Here is an 18,305-nt window from a genome sequence, read left to right on the forward strand (position 1 = left end):
AGAATTTAGGTTACTGCTTGACTGAAAACGATTTAGACAAAAAACTGTCAGAGTTTGAATTTAGACGAAAAGAGCTTCTGAAATCAGTTATATTGAATGTTACGGACATCCATATTTCAAGGCATATAGCACGTATTTCCTCTTTTAATACCAATATGACAACTTGTCTGTCTTTAACAGACTTGGGGCATTGTGTTTCCACCAAAACCTTACCCTATTAATAATATGTCTCTACACAACTTTTCCCTGAAGGATTTCGTATTTTTCCACATTTTCTCCAAAAGTCATGTGACGTTTGGAAACATACCACATGACCAAAAAAGGACGAATTATCTTCAAACTTAATTTTCTGATATATTTGACCAATTATCTTTCATATGAGCCCAACATGGCATGTGCATGACCATTCAGGTGTGAATGCAGTATTCAATTGAACTTTGATAGTGTCTTTTCGATAAGTAAAGGTCTAAAATGCCTGAAAGAGAAAGGGTTAAGATGCCTTATAAAGTTATTGTTGTTTGTGTATTAAAATTTACAAAAAACGGTCTCACTCTTATCACCCCTAAACATACTGAGTCATTTGTATGTTATGTAATTCAATTAACTTATCAAATCTTGATGATTAGAAGGTTATTGACCTTGGTCTCGGCAGTGTAAAGATAGGCATGACCCTGTCTTCCATATCTGGTTTTTGCTGAACAAAGAATATATGACATTTTTTATTTTACAATCAAACTGTTACTTTTGCAGTTTTTCAGTCTTATTGTAATTAAATTTTGAATAAAATAAAATTGTAAGTTATCATCAACTCAGTTTGAAGTAACTTTTGTAAATGACCATTACTTGTGACATGCAATGCTTTGCTCCAGCTAAAAGATAAACATCCATCTTTTTGTAAGATTTAGGAAGGAAATGTTTTAGACAACTGTTTTTCTATCGTTAACCTTATAAAGTTACTCAGACTGATTTCCGAAAGCTGATTAACTTAGTGTGACACAATTGATCTAGTAAACTTTCTTACAGACAGATTTCTGAAATATGCTTGGCTTCACGAAGTTTATCTTATTGTCTTAAAATGAAATCAAAAATTGTTCACCATCCATAACAAACTGGAAAGAATGTCTTAATTCATTCTTTGAAGACTATGACAATATATCAAATAATCAAAGATATTTTTAACCACAAGATTCAAGAGTGTAGTTCAATGCTGTTGAATAATATTTCATGACAAATTAAACAGGACTATGGATAAATTTCGCATTCAGGTCTATTTATCAAAAAACATATTGGCGGGGGGGTGGGCTTGGTGACGAAGTGGTCTAAGTAGTTCTTCTACAGCAGTGATTTCTTGCCTCATCGTGTCAACTCTCAGTTGCTGATTTAGGGGGCAAGGCCCCCATTATGGAGCTGCATTTATAATTAATGCATAGACTTTTTACATATTTTGGGGCCCCCATTTTTCAATATCCTGGATTTGCATCTGAGGCTGTGAGTTTGAAACCCACTTGCGATGAGGTGTGTTTGACTCTGATCTTTATTGACAAGGATTACTAGTTTTCCTGCTGAGGATTGGTGGTTCTCTGCCGGTACTTCGGCTTGCTCTACCAAAAAAATTTAGCTGCAATGATATATCATATATTTAAGATATTTTACCATTACTTTTGAATTTAAGACGTGATGTAGGGTGTAGGACTGTAGGTTTAGCGAGACTATAACTGAACAACATAACAAAATAATAAAAGACATCTATAGGTTATAATCTTCAGAAACTGTTGTTACCATATCTTCAACTCTCAATTACCATTTACAGACTGGATCGTGAATAAACTTAACAAATACCACTAGATATCTGTCATTGGAGACTGCAATAAAGGTGAAAGTCTTTTGTAGAGAACATCATTGTTGATAGTGTTTTTTGGTTGGGCATTATTTTCTGCATTGAATTCACAGCACATTTTCAGTGATAGATGGGATTTAAATAGATTTTAGCAGTGAAGATTTTTTTTTTTGCTCAGGTAGCAGTACACAGTAAGAAGTTTAGTTCCACATTTTGGCCATGGTGAATTTTTAAAATATGAAATTTTTTGTGCAATAAAATTGATTTTTAGATAGCTGAAGAATAATATAGCCTTCAAAGTGGGTTTATAAGACAATCAAGATTGTTTTTTGCATGTTTTATAGGTAATTTTTCTGTTTGACAGTCCGTATTTTTACATCCTTACTGCATATAGGTCCAGAAATTATTGTAGTGTTTTTCAACAAATATTTGACCCTCAAACTTTTCATTTCAAATTTATTGAAAAATGAGGTGAAATGCATATGATTTTTTTTGGACCTCCTGATAGATAAATGTCAATAGTTTCAGAAAAGGTATCACTCTAATGGATTGAAATTCTTCTTTGGACCAAATTTTGGGGACTTTTGTGACATTTTCAGTTTTTTTCCTAACTGTGTATTGCTACCTTTAGTTAAGTGTAACTAAAGGCCACTTGATCATTATGGAGACGGACACGCATGTATCCCTGGATTTATATGGGGTATGGCAACTATGGTCTGTTAAATATTTTGCCAAGAGTAGTTAATAGGTTATTTTTTGTTTTGACTTATTGCATGTGCAAATTAAGTAATTTTAATCTCTCATTTTGTATGGTACCTGTTACTATCTTTTAGTGGGCTCCATGTCTCCACTTACTCTTAATTATCCCCTGTAAGAGAATATATGATCAATCATGTTATGAAAATTAAGGCCTAATTTTTTCAAATTATTTCAACGTTCAAATGTTATATTTCAACAGTTGTACTCTGTTTGCTCTTCAACTTCGTACTTTATTTGACCTTAATAACTTTTTCTATTTGAGCTCAACAGATTAGTCTTTGTAGACTGCATCTAGCATACAAAATTTTAAGCCTGGTATATATTATGAGTTTATTTGTTAGACTGATTTACTAGACAATCTTATTTCAGATTACAAATCTCAGCTTGGAAATATATCCCAAAATGTTTTAGTGACCTTTCAGTCCAACCTTCATTTATGTCAAGAGCTTAAATCGCCTTTGAAAATCTCATATCACTGCCTCATAACTGCAATAAACTCTGTACTTTGGAGCTATCAAGTAATTTTAAACACACTTAAAAATTTCCAGATTTTCAGGACATTGCTTTATGGTAAATGTCAATGCTAATGAAATTTTATGAGCATGATGAAATAAAGGATGGATCAGACTCATTAAAGACCATCCTGTTACATGTATTTAGTTGGAAGATAGATCCATAACAATGTTTGCTCATCAGAATGTCTGACCTATGATTATCAAAGGTTATTATATTTAAAGAACACGAAACATTTCCCCATTAAGGTAATATCTTTTTCTAAAGAATTAGAGGGAGTTTATGCTCTAAAATTACAATACAGAATTCTTTTTTTTTTTTTCTTGTTGTGTCTTCATTTTCAAAACATTTTGTATATTAATTGAATGTGGGGTAAAAAATGATCTGGTTTTAAATAGTTTGTAAAGAAAATATTGTTACACATGTACTTTAATTGAAATCAGCACCCATCTACCCAACAAATTACAGATATGATCTGTAACAGAAACATATTAAGTAATTCCTTTAATCTAAAATTTTCCTTGTATGCTAGAGTTCAAGGGTTTGATCTCTAGCCTGGTCAAACCAAATCCATTATAACTGATATTTGCTGCTTCTCTGATCTTCTAAGCAAGTGGCATTAAGGTGTAAGATCAAAGAATGTAAGGCTCAGAGTCAGAACAATGTGTCCAGGTAGGGTGACATGTCACCTAGGGACTGTTACCTTGTGAACTAGTACCATTTACATCATGCTTAGCCTGTCTGTCAAGTACAAAGCAGGGTTCCTATTTAAATTGCATTAACAAGTTCTCATCTTAAAAATTTCTCTGTAATTCTCTGTAGTTTGAGTATATTCCTGGTAATTTAGAGCTTAACATATTGTCTTTATTTGACCTAATACCACAGATCTCCCTTTCAGTGTATGTGTTCTTAGTTGCTGTCTCACTGACCTTATACCATAGATCTCCTTTTCAGTTCATGTGTCCTTGACTTGCTATCTCATTGACCTTATACCACAGGTCTCTTTTTTCAGTTTATGTGTCCTTGGTTTGCTGTCTCATTGACCTCATACCACAGATCTCCTTTTCAGTTTATGTGTCCTTGACTTGCTGTCTCATTGACCTTAAACCACTGATCTCCTTTTTAGTTTATGTGTTTTTGATTTACTGTCTCACTGACCTTATTTATACCACAGGTCTCCTTTTCAGTTTATGTGTCCTTGACTTGTTGTCTCACTGACCTTATACCACAGATCTCCTTTTCAGTTTATGTGTCCTTGACTTGCTGTCTCATTGACTTATACTCGAATCTCCTTTTCAGTAATGATGTCCTTGACTTGCTGTCTCACTGACCTTATACCACTGATCTCCTTTCCAGTCCATGTGTCCTTGACTTGCTGTCTCATTGACTTAAACCACAGATCTCCTTTTCAGTTCATGTGTCCTTGACTTGTTGTCTCATTGACTTATACCACAGATCTCCTTTTCAGTTTATGTGTCCTTGACTTGCTGTCTCACTGACTTATACTCAAATCTCCTTTTCAGTAATGATGTCCTTGACTTGCTGTCTAACTGACCTTATACCACTGATCTCCTTTCCAGTTCATGTGTCCTTGACTTGCTGTCTCATTGACTTATACCACAGATCTCCTTTTCAGTTCATGTGTCCTTGACTTGTTGTCTCATTGACTTATACCACAGATCTCCTTTTCAGTTTATGTGTCCTTGACTTGCTGTCTCACTGACTTATACTCAAATCTTCTTTTCAGTAATGATGTCCTTGACTTGCTGTCTCACTGACCTTATACCACAGATCTCCTTTTCAGTTTATGTGTCCTTGACTTGCTGTTTTACTGACCTTATACCACAGGTCTCCTTTTCAGTTTATGTGTCCTTGACTTGCTGTCTCACTGACCTTATACCACAGATCTCCTTTTCAGTTTATGTGTCCTTGACTTGCTGTCTCACTGACTTTATACCACAGGTATCCTTTTCAGTTTATGTGTCCTTGGTTTGCTGTCTCATTGACTTATACTGTAGATCTCCATTTCAGTAATGATGACCTTGACTTGCTGGTTCACTGACTTTATACCACAGGTCTCTTTTTCAGTTTATGTGTTCTTGACTAGCTGTCTCAATGACTTTATATGACAGATCCTCTTTATTCTTATTCCAAAAGGATATCTGATTATAAATCTTTTTATCATAAAAGTAGATGTTGATTAGAATCTGAGTGGAGAGATTAATACAATGAGAAATTCCACACTAAGTCTGTGGACCTTCAAAAACTGGATTTTGCATTGTATAGTTTAAACAGACCTTGAAAGTGTGCAAAATAACAATTATTCTCCTTTCAAATTCAATATAACTGCCTCAATTAAATAATCATAATTGCCTTGAAAGCAGAATCTTCTAATACATGTGTATTATGTAGCCTTTTACAAATCTTTCACTACAGTTATCTTTGAAAAACATTGACTCATATCCTCATGCAATATAATAATGTTTTTGTAAATGAGTATCCACCTCATTAAAAGTCTTTAATGTATAAATATCAAGTATGCAGTTATCACTGCACAAACCTTGTAGCAGATGTAATTTTGTGTTAGAGTTAGTTATCACTGCACAAACCTTGTAGCAGATGTAATTTTGTGTTAGAGTTAGTTATCACTGCACAAACCTTGTAGCAGATGTAATTTTGTGTTAGAGTTAGTTATCACTGCACAGACCTTGTAGCAGATGTAATTTTGTGTTAGAGTTAGTTATCACTGCACAAACCTTGTAGCAGATGTAATTTTGTGTTAGAGTTAGTTATCACTGCACAAACCTTGTAGCAGATGTAATTTTGTGTTAGAGTTATGCTTCATTTTATTTTTAAATTGCTGAATTAGATAATAGATGCTCTGTTTATTTCAATATATCCTGTCCCAAATGAAGCTCAACTTCCTAACACACACAAACACACACCTTTATAAAGGAAATTGTTCAGAGAGCTGAATTTGAAAAGAAATACATCACATTTTCCATATCTATCAGTATGGGGGAATTTTTTGATGTCCTGTTTCACATTAAATACAATACATGTAGTAATTAATTAATAGATATGTTAAATGTTCATAGGGGACTTGGAGGCTGAGTTTTCTTAGTAGTCAAACAACTGTATTACTTGCCTGTTAACACTGAGGTTGTGAGTTCAAACCCCAAACTTGACAGGTGAGCTAGTCTTCAATCTTAATTGACTAGCATTATCATTTTTCCTGCTGTAGGTCAGTGGTTCTCTCTTGGCACTCCTGCTTCCTCCACCAATTGACAGCTATAAAATAGCCAATAGTGCCAAAAGTGGCATTAGACATGAATCAATCAATTAAATGTTCAAAATCAATATGAAATTATGGAAATGTTGTATGATTGCTAATGAGACAACTCTAGACCAAAGGATGATCTCGAGGATGTTAACAGCTTTAGGGCACTGTACATAGCCTTCAGCAATAAGCAATGGAGGAAAATCTATGCAAATGGAAAAAATTATTATATCATACAGTTTTTTTTTTTACCAGTATATAATGACTCACGTATCCTTGTTTGGTTAGGGAGCTTCCATTTGATTTTTATGGGGGGGGGGGGGGGGGATGAAATTTGAAAAAATAGGCAGGACAGGAGTTTTGAGTAAAAAAAAAAGGCAGGATGAGACACTGCAAAAAAAAAAAAGGCAGGACGACAATTTATGTAAAAAACAGTCAGGATAAACTAAAAAAAAAAAAGGCAGGACCAAATAGAGTAAAAAATAAAAAGGCAGGACAGAGATTACAACTTAAAAAAAAAATCCAGGACAAAATTTTTCATCCTAGCCCCCCCCCCCATAAAAATCAAATGGCAGCTCCCTTAGAGCTTGTTTAATTGGAATCACTATTAAAAAAAATGTATAACTATACAAAAAAATCATATCTTAAATTAATTACTGTAATAATGTTATCCATATGACTATTTTACAGGTCCAGAATCTATACCACCAGAACTGGTACAGATAACCTTGACATCTATTCAGGAGGAAGTCACTAGAGTGCTGCCACCTGTGAACTGGGCTGGTATTCTAACTCCGCTGATGAGGATTAATTTCGGTATTTATTTCTGTAGCAAAATTGTATATATTAGCGGTAGTCAAGTTAATTTAAATTACTGATATTTTTTTTATTATAACGCAATAGATATGAAAAATCCCTTTTCTGTTTGTATTCATATTTCTTATAAACCTTGATGGCCTGAAAAGAAGATAGGAAATCTGCACAAGTGATTGTGTTTGGATAAAGGGTCTATACCTACATAATTTTTTTAATTTAACAAAGAATTTTCAAATCATATTTTCCAAATTTTTTGGGGTAGGGTAAACTTAGAATAAAACATCAAATGACAAGGCTGTATGCCTAATTTGGACTGGAAATTAATGTTTATATAGTTGGAATAAACACTCAGCCATTTAGGGTCAAAATTTAATTTACCGTAAACCTTAATTTGCAGAAAAAATAAGTTTTCAAGGATGCTTCAGAATTTATTTAGCATGATTGTATTGACACAAAAAAAACAGAGTAGGAGTGTTGATGTCTTGTGTCTTTTCATAAGATAAAATTTTAAATTGCGGCTCATCCTTTTCTTTTGAAACTTTAATTTTATAGATAAACATGTTGATTTCTTACTTGTACCTGTTATTCCAAACTCTCTATTCATTAAGACTATGCCCTGTAGAAATTTTAGCCTTTTTCATAGAAAGAAATATTTTAACTATCACTCTAATTATCTTTTAGCAGAAAAAAAAAACTAATAATCTTTCCCTACTTCCTTCCTTTTTTTCATGATGAAAGTCAGTCTAAGATCCTGTTATTGTTGCCAAATGGCTGCAGACATTCCTTATTCATTTCAAATTCATATGCCATACTTAGAATCAAAGTACTAAAGTACTGAACATCGGATGACCGCAAGTTATTGTGGATGTCACAAGCACTTGTCTCAGAAAAAAAATTACATCTTTATACCTGAAAGTGAGGTTAATGTACAGATGTATTTTTTTCTGAGACAAGTTCTTGTGTGGAAGATAAATAAGTGAAAGGGAATTCAACATCACCGTAATAACTATTATATATATATATAAATATATATGTATTGTAGTGATACAAATCAATATACTCTGGTTTATATTAATATTAATATTTGTATATTACAGTTACATGTATATATAATTTTCATCCATTTGTATATCATTCTATTCTACTAATTATTAATAGTGCAGTGCAAGTGCATGGTGGACACTCTTCTATAATAATTCGATTTTTTGTATAGATTGGATTTGAGTAGGCATTCATATTTTCCCGCAAAACAAGAGAGCAAGGACCAATAACTCTGCATGTATCTGTATATAATCTTCACCTCCTTTATAGGAGATTGCAATCGTTCTTGAGATATTCTTCCGCATGTGTTAACACAATTTTTCTGTATGTCTGCATGTACGTCTGCATAGATATTAATATTTTTTACTTACATACATATAAAACATTTTAATATTATTAAATTATGTTCTAAAAAAATATTTGATGAGTATTCATTGAAGAAATGAATATATAGCAAGCGATAAGGAATGTTATTTTGCACTCGATGATGTCGGCGTATTAAAGGTTTATAGATCGGTTAAAAACCCAAAACTAATTTACATAATGGAAATTTAGGCGATAGCAATACACCAGAATGACCTAACGGTCATCCGCTGTAAAAAAGTATGAGATACCAAGAGAGAAATCAATATGATAAGTAAAACTAATGACAGACATGTTAAAGAGGATGAATTGGCAAACAATATTCCACTAAATACACTTACACAGAAACCTAAGATGGGCAGCGAAAACCCCTCCAAAAAACTATTGGTAAAAACTCATTGGCTAATATAGTTTTACCATGGCTTCTATATTGATGATTATTTTTTGCAATTCGACAGATAGTTTTTAATCTTAATGAGTGTTATAAAAAATGAATGTTCCTGACAATAAAATGGCTCTGATGAATCTTAGATTAATCTTTTTTACCTGAGCAATCTTGATTTCAGTACTCAACATTTGTTTAAAATCCAGATAAAATTTTAATTGAATCAACCAGTATTTGCAAGAAAATTGGCTCTGATTTGAGCTCAGAATTCGTAGAAAATTCTTTATTTTACAAGAAAACAAGACCCTAGGCACAACTACTCTTTTGTTTGTAAATGAGTTTTAATGCTGTTTGAAATCTCATTCAATTAAAAATTTTAAAAAATGGAAAACAGACAAATCAGTTTTGTCTGTTTTCCATTTTTTTAAATTTTTAATTGAATGAGATTTCAACAGCATTAAAACTATAAAAATATGCAATCAATTTTTATAAATACATATTTTGTCAGCAACTACAGGATCTGTAAATTATATGCATACTAATATCATACATAAAAACAGTACCTTAAATATATCAAAAGAAGTAAGAGTAAATGTGGGCATGTACATAATTGTTTTATCATTGGTTCAAATGCTAGAATTATATGAAACTTCTATGTTCATCTGAAGAAACTGTGTATCTACAGTTTTACACTTATAATCTGAAAAATGTTGTAAGAATAGTTGTATGAATTTTTATGCAGTGTTCAACTTCCAGAATGTTTTTTAAAATGTTTTTTCTCTATTTGGCTAGGTGACGAAGTACAGAAATTATGCTTACAGTTGGCAGTTAACCAGAGTATTGCCTCACCGACAGCTGTCATGTTCTTATCCTCATGGATGACAGCTCCATTATTTAACACATTAAGTGTAAGCTGTTGTTTTCATTTAATTGAAAAAAATTCAGGAAGCTTAACTTTTTGTTCTTTTAAACTACATTTTGCAATCTCAGTATCCTTGACAATGAAATTTCAACCAATCAGAATGTTAGAAACAGTGGTATTTATAATACATCACAATTTCTGAATTTCTCTATTTGATCTAAAGAAATGAGTTAAAAATATGTTGGTATAAGGCATATGAAATTATTAGAGATGAAAGAAACATTTATAAGCTTTCATCATACTACCAGGCCTGCAACCAATGTTTCTGAATGAGGTACATAGAGATGATAAAAAATCATTTTGTAACACATTTCTCAGCCTTGATGGTCTAGCGATAGCACTCTCTCCTTGAGTGTGATAGGTTGTCATTCCAAAACAAGGCCAGGTCATACCAGACTTGAAAGTTGGTATTTGCTACTTCGTCTCTGAGCACTCAGAATTTAGGAGTACCATAGGAGCATAGCTTGTCAACTGGGAATCAATTTGTCTGGGTAGGGTGACATGTCTTCCTGCAGACTGTTGCCTTGTGAACCAGGACATTAAAAATCTGGCTCACTTTGACTGTCTAGTACAAAGCAGGTTTTATATAAAAATAAGAAGATGTGGTATAATTGCCAATGAGAAAACTCTCCACCAGAGACCAAATGACATAAAAGTGAACAGCTATAGGTCACCGTATGGTCTTCAACAATGATCAAAATCTATTTATATCCATTTCACATTATCATGTTCTTGTCCTGAATATGCATTGAATTTGCCGCTAGACATTAAACAGCTATCGGTTATCAACATCATCATCATCATAGTTGTTGTCATATCATCAATCATTTGTTTAAGTCTTGTATAATTGATCTCTACAATCTAGAATGTTGATCAAATACACACATGCAAAAAATTGACAGGATGATTTGTTTATTCAGGATTCACAGTCGGATTCACATTAAGTTATTTATTCTAAAATAGAAATCACAAATAGATTGATATTATGTTTTGTTTTTTGCAGATTAATTGTAAACAAACATTATACAAGGCCTTGCCACTTTTGATTAAATCAGTGGCTCCATCTGTTATTAAGACATTTTTAGAAAGAGGAGGAGTAGACATTTTGTCTTCTGCTGATCTGCAGGACAAACAGGAAGTGCTAAAGGGGTTACACAAATCATTACAAGTTCCTGACCCTCCAGATTCTATTACAAGTGTTCTGTATCAGTGTCTTGAATGTCTGTACAAACTTGATTTAAAGGAGGTATGTACATGTATATATGTACTTTACTGAAGAACAGCAATAAAAGCGCTGTTCCTTTGCTTATTTTGTGTTTTTTTGCTGTGCATGTACTGATTTTGTGTCATGGATGGATACCCCATATCCTTTGTTTTTCTATTATACTGTTAAATTAACAGATGTTGCAATCTTTGAAAAGGCTTTCTAGGGGTTGAACTCATTAATATTATTTATTTTAAAAATTACATTGATAAGCTGATACATTTATAGTTAGACCCTTTTTCTGAAGGGAGGGGGGTATAATGGTTTATGCCTGTTTGCCTGTCTGTCTCAAACTATAAATCAGAGTTTCCTGATATTTGGTATGAAGCTTCCTGATAGCATGTTAGACTGTGTGATGTATTTCAGATTCAATATGCACTCATCTATCAGTTTACTGAATATTCTTATATTCTTACACAAAATGGCCTTGTATGTAAATTTGATCAATTTTATTCTCAGGAACTACAAATCAAAGCTTTTTAATTTTGAGTGTAATATATTGTGTGATACTATTTTACATCCATCACTCATCAACTTCCTGTTTTCAAAATGCTTGTTTTTTTGCCTGTTTCACCAACAGCAATAGTAAGTCTAGTAAACAATCCACTCTGTCTGTCCGTTTGTCCGAAAGGTAGTTTGATAATCATGAGTTGTAGCAAGCAATTTTAAGATTTGTCCTGCAGCTACTTCTTGTTTGCTGATAGTTTGAAATTTTAATTAATTATACACAGTGACACAGGTCCAGACCTGTATTGGTCTTGTTTTATCCAACTTGCAAGAAAAATGGATTTGCACATGTACAACCTAATGTACTGATATATTATTCTTCTACTGAATTGATATATGTAAAACTGACCAATGACAAAACAAACAAAAAAATTTAAAAACACAAGATATTTCCAAAATTAAGAACAACAGTTTCTAACATTCCCTAAAGAGATTTCACAATATTTTGAAAATAGACAAAAGTTTAAAACACTGTAATAAATTATGATGCCACAATACATATGTTTTTTTATTATATTTTAAGCCATCTTTGATGTGTATATTTGGTGAATGTTTTACTGAAGTGCCAGATCAAATATTTGACAAGATTACAAGTGATGATTTAACAGCAGAAGATTCTTGCTACAAAGGAATATTCATCAGATGTTATCTTGTGTCCAAAGGAAAACAACCCATGGCAACATTGAATTCATGTATTGATAAAGCAATCAACAGTAATAGTTTGTAAGTAATGATTTATATCCAGTAAGAGTCATCTTTGATTTCCATGTATTTTAAATAAGTATGAAAGGAATTTTTAAATGTGTGTATGAAACTCTTTGTAAAATCTTACTACATGTATATTATTTCAATTTTATGAAAGGATAGATTTTAAAAATTATATTTATTAGATTTTGAGAAGAAAAAAAACTTTGTCAAACCCTCATGGAATATTAAGAAACCTTGACAGGATCTTCATAATGATGAAGAGATAGCATTTGAAGTTTTTTTGTTTTATTTATCAATCTCTATTTTACTTTGATTAGTGGATGCATAGTTTTGTTGGAGCTTACATTTAGATAATAATAATTACATATAAATTATTGGGTTAAAGTTTTTTCATAATGTAACATCAATAACCTATTCAAACCTTCATGGATGAATTTCAGTAAACTTTTACAAAAGTTTCTTTATAATTTAGAGATACTTTTTTGTTGCATTGTATGATCTTATAATTAGTTAGTAGGCCAATAATACTGAGTTGTATGGGTGTAGGTGATTTTAAGATCTGCTAGGTTGGTTTTTCCATTCTGAGAATACTTTGATTATTTGTATATCCTTGGAGCATTGCATGCCTTTCTCATTAATGTCTAATTAACAGTGGGGTACTCATTGCATAAGGTTGAAATTCTTGTTCACAAATGAGACATATTATAACATGATAAAACTAATGGTGACATTATATGTGCTTTACCAGAACTAAAAATTAACAACTAACAAATATTTTGTTTACTTTTCAACACCCTGTGTCTAACTTGTACAGAAACCTCGGTGGCCAAGTGGTATTAGTAGAATAACTACTGTATAACTAGACTGTCAACACTGATGTTGTGAGTCTGAGCCCACATATACGTGCCAGGTGCGTTTGAATCCAATATTAATTGACTATGATTGCCAGTTTTCTTGATGAAGGTCGTTTTTTTCTCCAGGCACTGCAGTTTCCTTTACCAAGAAAAACTGGCTGTCACAGAATAGCCAATAGTGCTGAAAGAGGCGTTAAACACCAACAATCAATCAATTAATCTAGGTTGTGGCAAAGATCAAGCTTTAATCTTGCTGTGGAAGATTTTTTCAGTTTATTTTAATGATAATTTAGTAAATTAAACTTATATTTTGAATTTATCAAATTAAAGAATAATAAAAAGTTTTATATCTGATTTATATAAGACCTATTTTTGAAAACTCTGAATAAAGAGCATTGTGTTGGAAATTTGCGATTGGAGGCTTAGTCAGCGACTCTTTTCGCAAAAAATCTTACGATTAAAATTGATCGTAAGTTATACTGAAATGTGTATGACTTACGAGTATTTTTACTCTTAAGATTTTTTGTGAAAAGAGCCGCAGGATTATAATGGTGTGACATTCCTGGATTTACAATGATATTGTTATTGCAAGCAGCTATTGATAAAAAAATATGTCTTTATTTTAATAAATTTTTTTTTATAAAATTTAGAGACACAGCTGATTTAACAAGGTTATTACAGAGCACATTGTACCAGATATTACATTGTCAGTCTGAGTATACTGGAACAATTCAGTGTGTCCAGTGGTTCCTAGAGCTGTTAGGACATACTCGTAATATTACCAATGGTGTGATGGAAATTTCTAAAGATGTTGAGATGGCACAGGTATCATAAACTAAACAAATAATCTAAGGATTGTAGTGAATGCTGATAAAAGTACCAAAAGACTTATTTGTGTTCCCAAAATCTGCTTGAATTTAGGTCAAAGTAGTAGGGTTGGTAACTGGTCTTTTATGCTTGTATATTTTTCTCCCATTACCTACTTGTCTTGGATAATATCACAGTTCCAGATGGTTTAATGAAAGAATATGCAGTTCAGTGTTCAAAATAGTCTTTCTAGATAAATAAGATAAGTATTTTACAAGAGGGAAAAGACTGCTGGATACTTGAAGCAAAAATGAAAACTTTAAATGCCTTTTAAGTACAACTTCATATTAAATCAGTCAAAAACAAAATATTTTTTATTAGTTTTGATTTTTATGGAACCTTTATCGATGCAGTTTACGCAACAGATTGCAAACATTTCTGAGTTTACAATGTATAAATAAGAATTCAACAAATTTATGATATATAATGCACAATTTAAAAGCTGTGACATATCTTCTTTCAGGTTTTAGATTTCTGTTGTAATATCGTGTCAAGTGCTCTGTGTTTATGGACATCAACTATAGCTGTGCCATTTCTGATGATTAACAACAACTACTTCTCACTTGATGTGGAGCAAAGATGCAACATAGGATTCCTGCTACATCCTGGATTGTCCTGCCTGCCATCATGTATAGAAAATATTCAAAACAATCCTTGGGATCAGCTTTCACCAAATGTAGGTTATCAACATCTAGCAAAAATTATGTTCAAAAGATTTTTAACTATATGGTCCGAGTACACAGTTATTTCGTAGTGCATTTCTTTTAGACAATAAATGAAAATAAAAAAAATCCCACCTGCGCTTTCTCAATAATATTTTTACAGTGTGTTGTACTACTTTTGGGACAAATTATATCAAAATTATAGAAAACTTCATTGGCTCTAACTCAAAATATGGACAATTCTATGTTAAGGGGGTCTTGAAATCTTTTGACAGCTTCCAAAGTGCTAATTTTTAACCTTTTTCAGCTGGACCAAATCACTACTTTACTTTACAATTCATGACCCAAATTTTTTTACAGTGTAATTTCATCCCCCTACTTGCTATTTGAGGCATAAAACATGAAGGAATACATTTGGAAGGGGTACTAAAAAAATTGGCAAGCAACACACTGTCCACACTAGGGACTTTATTCGTGGACAACGAAAATCAAAGGACGATAACTGTGTACTCGGACCATATGTCTTGAACTTGAAGTGAGACTGTGAGTTTTTGCTGTGTATTGAAGGTTCACTGTAACTTTGAGATGAAGGACAGCAATAACACCGACGTTCTTTTGCTATTGGTTCAGTCAAGTGGTTGGTAAAGTCACAAATTTATTCACCACAACTCTTCCTTTCCATCACATTTAGTTTATGTTGTTAGATTTTTAATTTTTGTTATTTTCAGAATTAAAACAAGGAAGTAAGATATGAACCATTATTTTTCTCCTAAAATTACAAAAAATTGTAAAATTCTTCAATCCGTTCAGATTTATTTTAAATTTGTTGATAAATGAATTCTTTTGATGTCCATATGATGTCATACACAACCATGTTGAAATTACAGGTACTTTTAAAATATGGTTTTGAAGACCATAAAAAGCCAAAGTGAATTAATTTGTATCTGAAAGATGATAGATAAAAGTACTTCCAAAAGAATTTTGATTTTGGCTAAGAATGGTCTTCTCATTCATTTTCTGGATGAATGCTACAAAAACATTTTTTCCATCTTTAGGCATTTATAATTTGGTCACATGTTCAAAAATATTTTGAAATATTATTTAAACCTTGAAGTTCACTTATGAACCTATGATACTGTATTTCAATAAAGAACGAAAAACTTTTAGAAAATAGCCTGGATGTGGAAGATATATGAGGGAAATTAGCCATTCCTCTTAATATGTCTCTAAAAGAAAAATATTGTATCTCTCTTGAAGCAGTGTAAGAATCTTTATCTATCAGCAGCAATTTTTGATTTTTAAAGAAATTAAAAGTGAGTTAAGTGACTATAAAGTTGTACAGCTTAGCTGTAAGGAACATTTTCATATATTTATCATGTTTGAACGAAACTTTTGTCAGTTTTGCAACTTTAAGATTCGTCTAGGATTGCTACTGTAAGATAGACAAACCAGTCAACCTCCTCATCTCCAATCTTAATACGCCCCCTGATGACCATTTCATTATACTATTTTTTTTTAAATCATTGTAGGTGATTGACTGGATAGGAATAATGGCATCCTCATCTGTCATTCCAGACAAAACAAGGAACATGGTAAAAGGTAGGTCACTTGTTTTTATTTTGCATGAGCACCAGAAAGGAGGGAATGGCTGGAGGGGCCCTTCGTTTCATTTATTTATAATTTTTAGACCCTTCTCTATTCTTTATTTATTTTGACCATTTTTCTCTTCTCTTTAATATTTAGCTAATTTTACTCTATTTTTATACGTCCATTTACGGGACGAATTATGGTATACCGTTGACCGTCTGCCTGTCCGTCATCAACATGTCGGACATTAACCCAAAAACGCTTTAACCAATATGCATGAAACTTTGGTGAATTGTTGATATCTATTCAGTATTGATGTAAGCTCCCTTTAGAATTTTATAACTTTTAGATTTTACATTTCCGAGTTATGGGGTTTTATTCATTAAAATAGGGGGGATTTTCCAGTTTTTGGACAATAACTCAAAACAATTTCACCAATTAGCAAGAAACTTTGGTGAATTGTTTATTTCTATCAACATGAGCTCCCTTTTGATTTTTTTTTAAATTTTAGACTATATGTTTCTGATTCATTACAAAAAGGGGGATTTTCGGACAATAACTCAAAAATGCTTTCAACATTTTTTATGAAACTTTGGTAAATTGTTTATATCTATTATTGTAAGCTCCCTTTTGACTTTTATATTTAAGATTTTACGTTTCCAAGTTTAAGATTTTATTCATAAAAATGGGTTGATTTTCAAGTTTTTGGACAATATCCTTAAAGTGCTTAGAGCAGTTTTCATTAAACTTTGATGACTGATTTATATCTATTAAGATAACCTCCCTTTAGTTTTTTTTATAAATTTCTGATATAACATTGAGAAGTTATTGTTTGTTTATAGTCTGACAACAGAATCACTTAGTATTGTGCAACAGCACAGTGTATTGCACAACAGCAAGAAACCTTTAATTGAATATAAAATCAAATCATATAACCAATTTCAAGTTCTTAAACTACATTTATTCAGAAACCTATAATATGTCAAATATTAATTACAATCCAAATTCAGACCTGTATCAAGCTTGAATATTGTGTCCATTTTTGCCCCAACTGTTCAGGGTTGGACCTCTGCAGGCGTATCAAGCTGTACTCAGCGAAGCAGTTTATTTTTTTTGGCCTGATATTCTGCATGTTTTGCGCATTATTCTCTATTCTGTAAACCCCATCCAGACCCTCAGAAAGGGGCCAAGCAGTGTAAGCCCATGATTGCTTAGTAAATAAGTATTTGACAAACAACACAAAAAAAAAATTCTCAAAACTTAATTCAAACACAAATTTAAATTCTGATATAGAAATGAACTATTCTTGAAGGTTGAAAAAATATTATTTTCTTAAAAAGTCAAAAATCTGAAAAATAAAATCAGATCTGAATTTATTGAGATTCAAGAAATATTTCTAACTGTTGCTTATTAGACTTTTTTTCTCTCTCTCTTAATTAAAATATCCAGCTTTATAAATGTAAATCTGTAATTTTTTAGTTCAAAAGATTTTTTTCATTTACAGCCAGTGGTATGATGCAACGACACATTAAAGATTTTCACAAAGCTGCAGTGTGGACAAAGTTTGTACATGACAGTATATAAACATTTAGGAAATTAGATAAATAAAATTATGCTTATATGCCTCTTGTTATGTTGTTAGTTTCAAAATATAAATTTCTTTTCTTCATTTTATTGATGGTAGTTTTCTTTGCATGAAGAGAAATATTTTGATAATTTTTTTTCAGGATTTGTAAAAGACTTCAGCTGTTACACTGAATGATTTGGATTTTTATGTGATTGAAGCACCTTTTGTGCTTTAATGAAAAACAGACAATAAATTTATCTAATAAGCATCTGTCCCTTCAATCTGTCCATCCATCCATCTGTATGTAAACACCTTATACAATAACTCAAATTTGCTAAAAACAATTCTCATTGAATTATTCACACATAAGGAT

The 18,305-nt window shown here is 31.9% G+C and overlaps 1 protein-coding gene across 1 annotated transcript in view; it reads left to right on the top strand.

The window, feature by feature from the left end:
- The window catches only part of LOC127734858 (focadhesin-like), a 319,452-nt gene extending 301,468 nt beyond the window's left edge, over window positions 1-17,984 (top strand). The window contains exons 32-39 of the mRNA XM_052244903.1: window positions 7,080-7,205; window positions 9,787-9,902; window positions 10,920-11,162; window positions 12,211-12,410; window positions 13,900-14,074; window positions 14,580-14,792; window positions 16,308-16,377; window positions 17,870-17,984. Of these exons, the coding sequence (XP_052100863.1) occupies window positions 7,080-7,205; window positions 9,787-9,902; window positions 10,920-11,162; window positions 12,211-12,410; window positions 13,900-14,074; window positions 14,580-14,792; window positions 16,308-16,377; window positions 17,870-17,949 (1,223 nt within the window). The 3' untranslated portion in view covers window positions 17,950-17,984. The remainder of the gene's footprint in view (window positions 1-7,079; window positions 7,206-9,786; window positions 9,903-10,919; window positions 11,163-12,210; window positions 12,411-13,899; window positions 14,075-14,579; window positions 14,793-16,307; window positions 16,378-17,869) is intronic.
- Window positions 17,985-18,305: the final 321 nt, after the last annotated feature.

This window comes from Mytilus californianus, unplaced genomic scaffold (assembly GCF_021869535.1).
Source record: "Mytilus californianus isolate M0D057914Y unplaced genomic scaffold, xbMytCali1.0.p SCAF_3, whole genome shotgun sequence".
Classification (NCBI taxonomy): domain Eukaryota; kingdom Metazoa; phylum Mollusca; class Bivalvia; order Mytilida; family Mytilidae; genus Mytilus; species Mytilus californianus.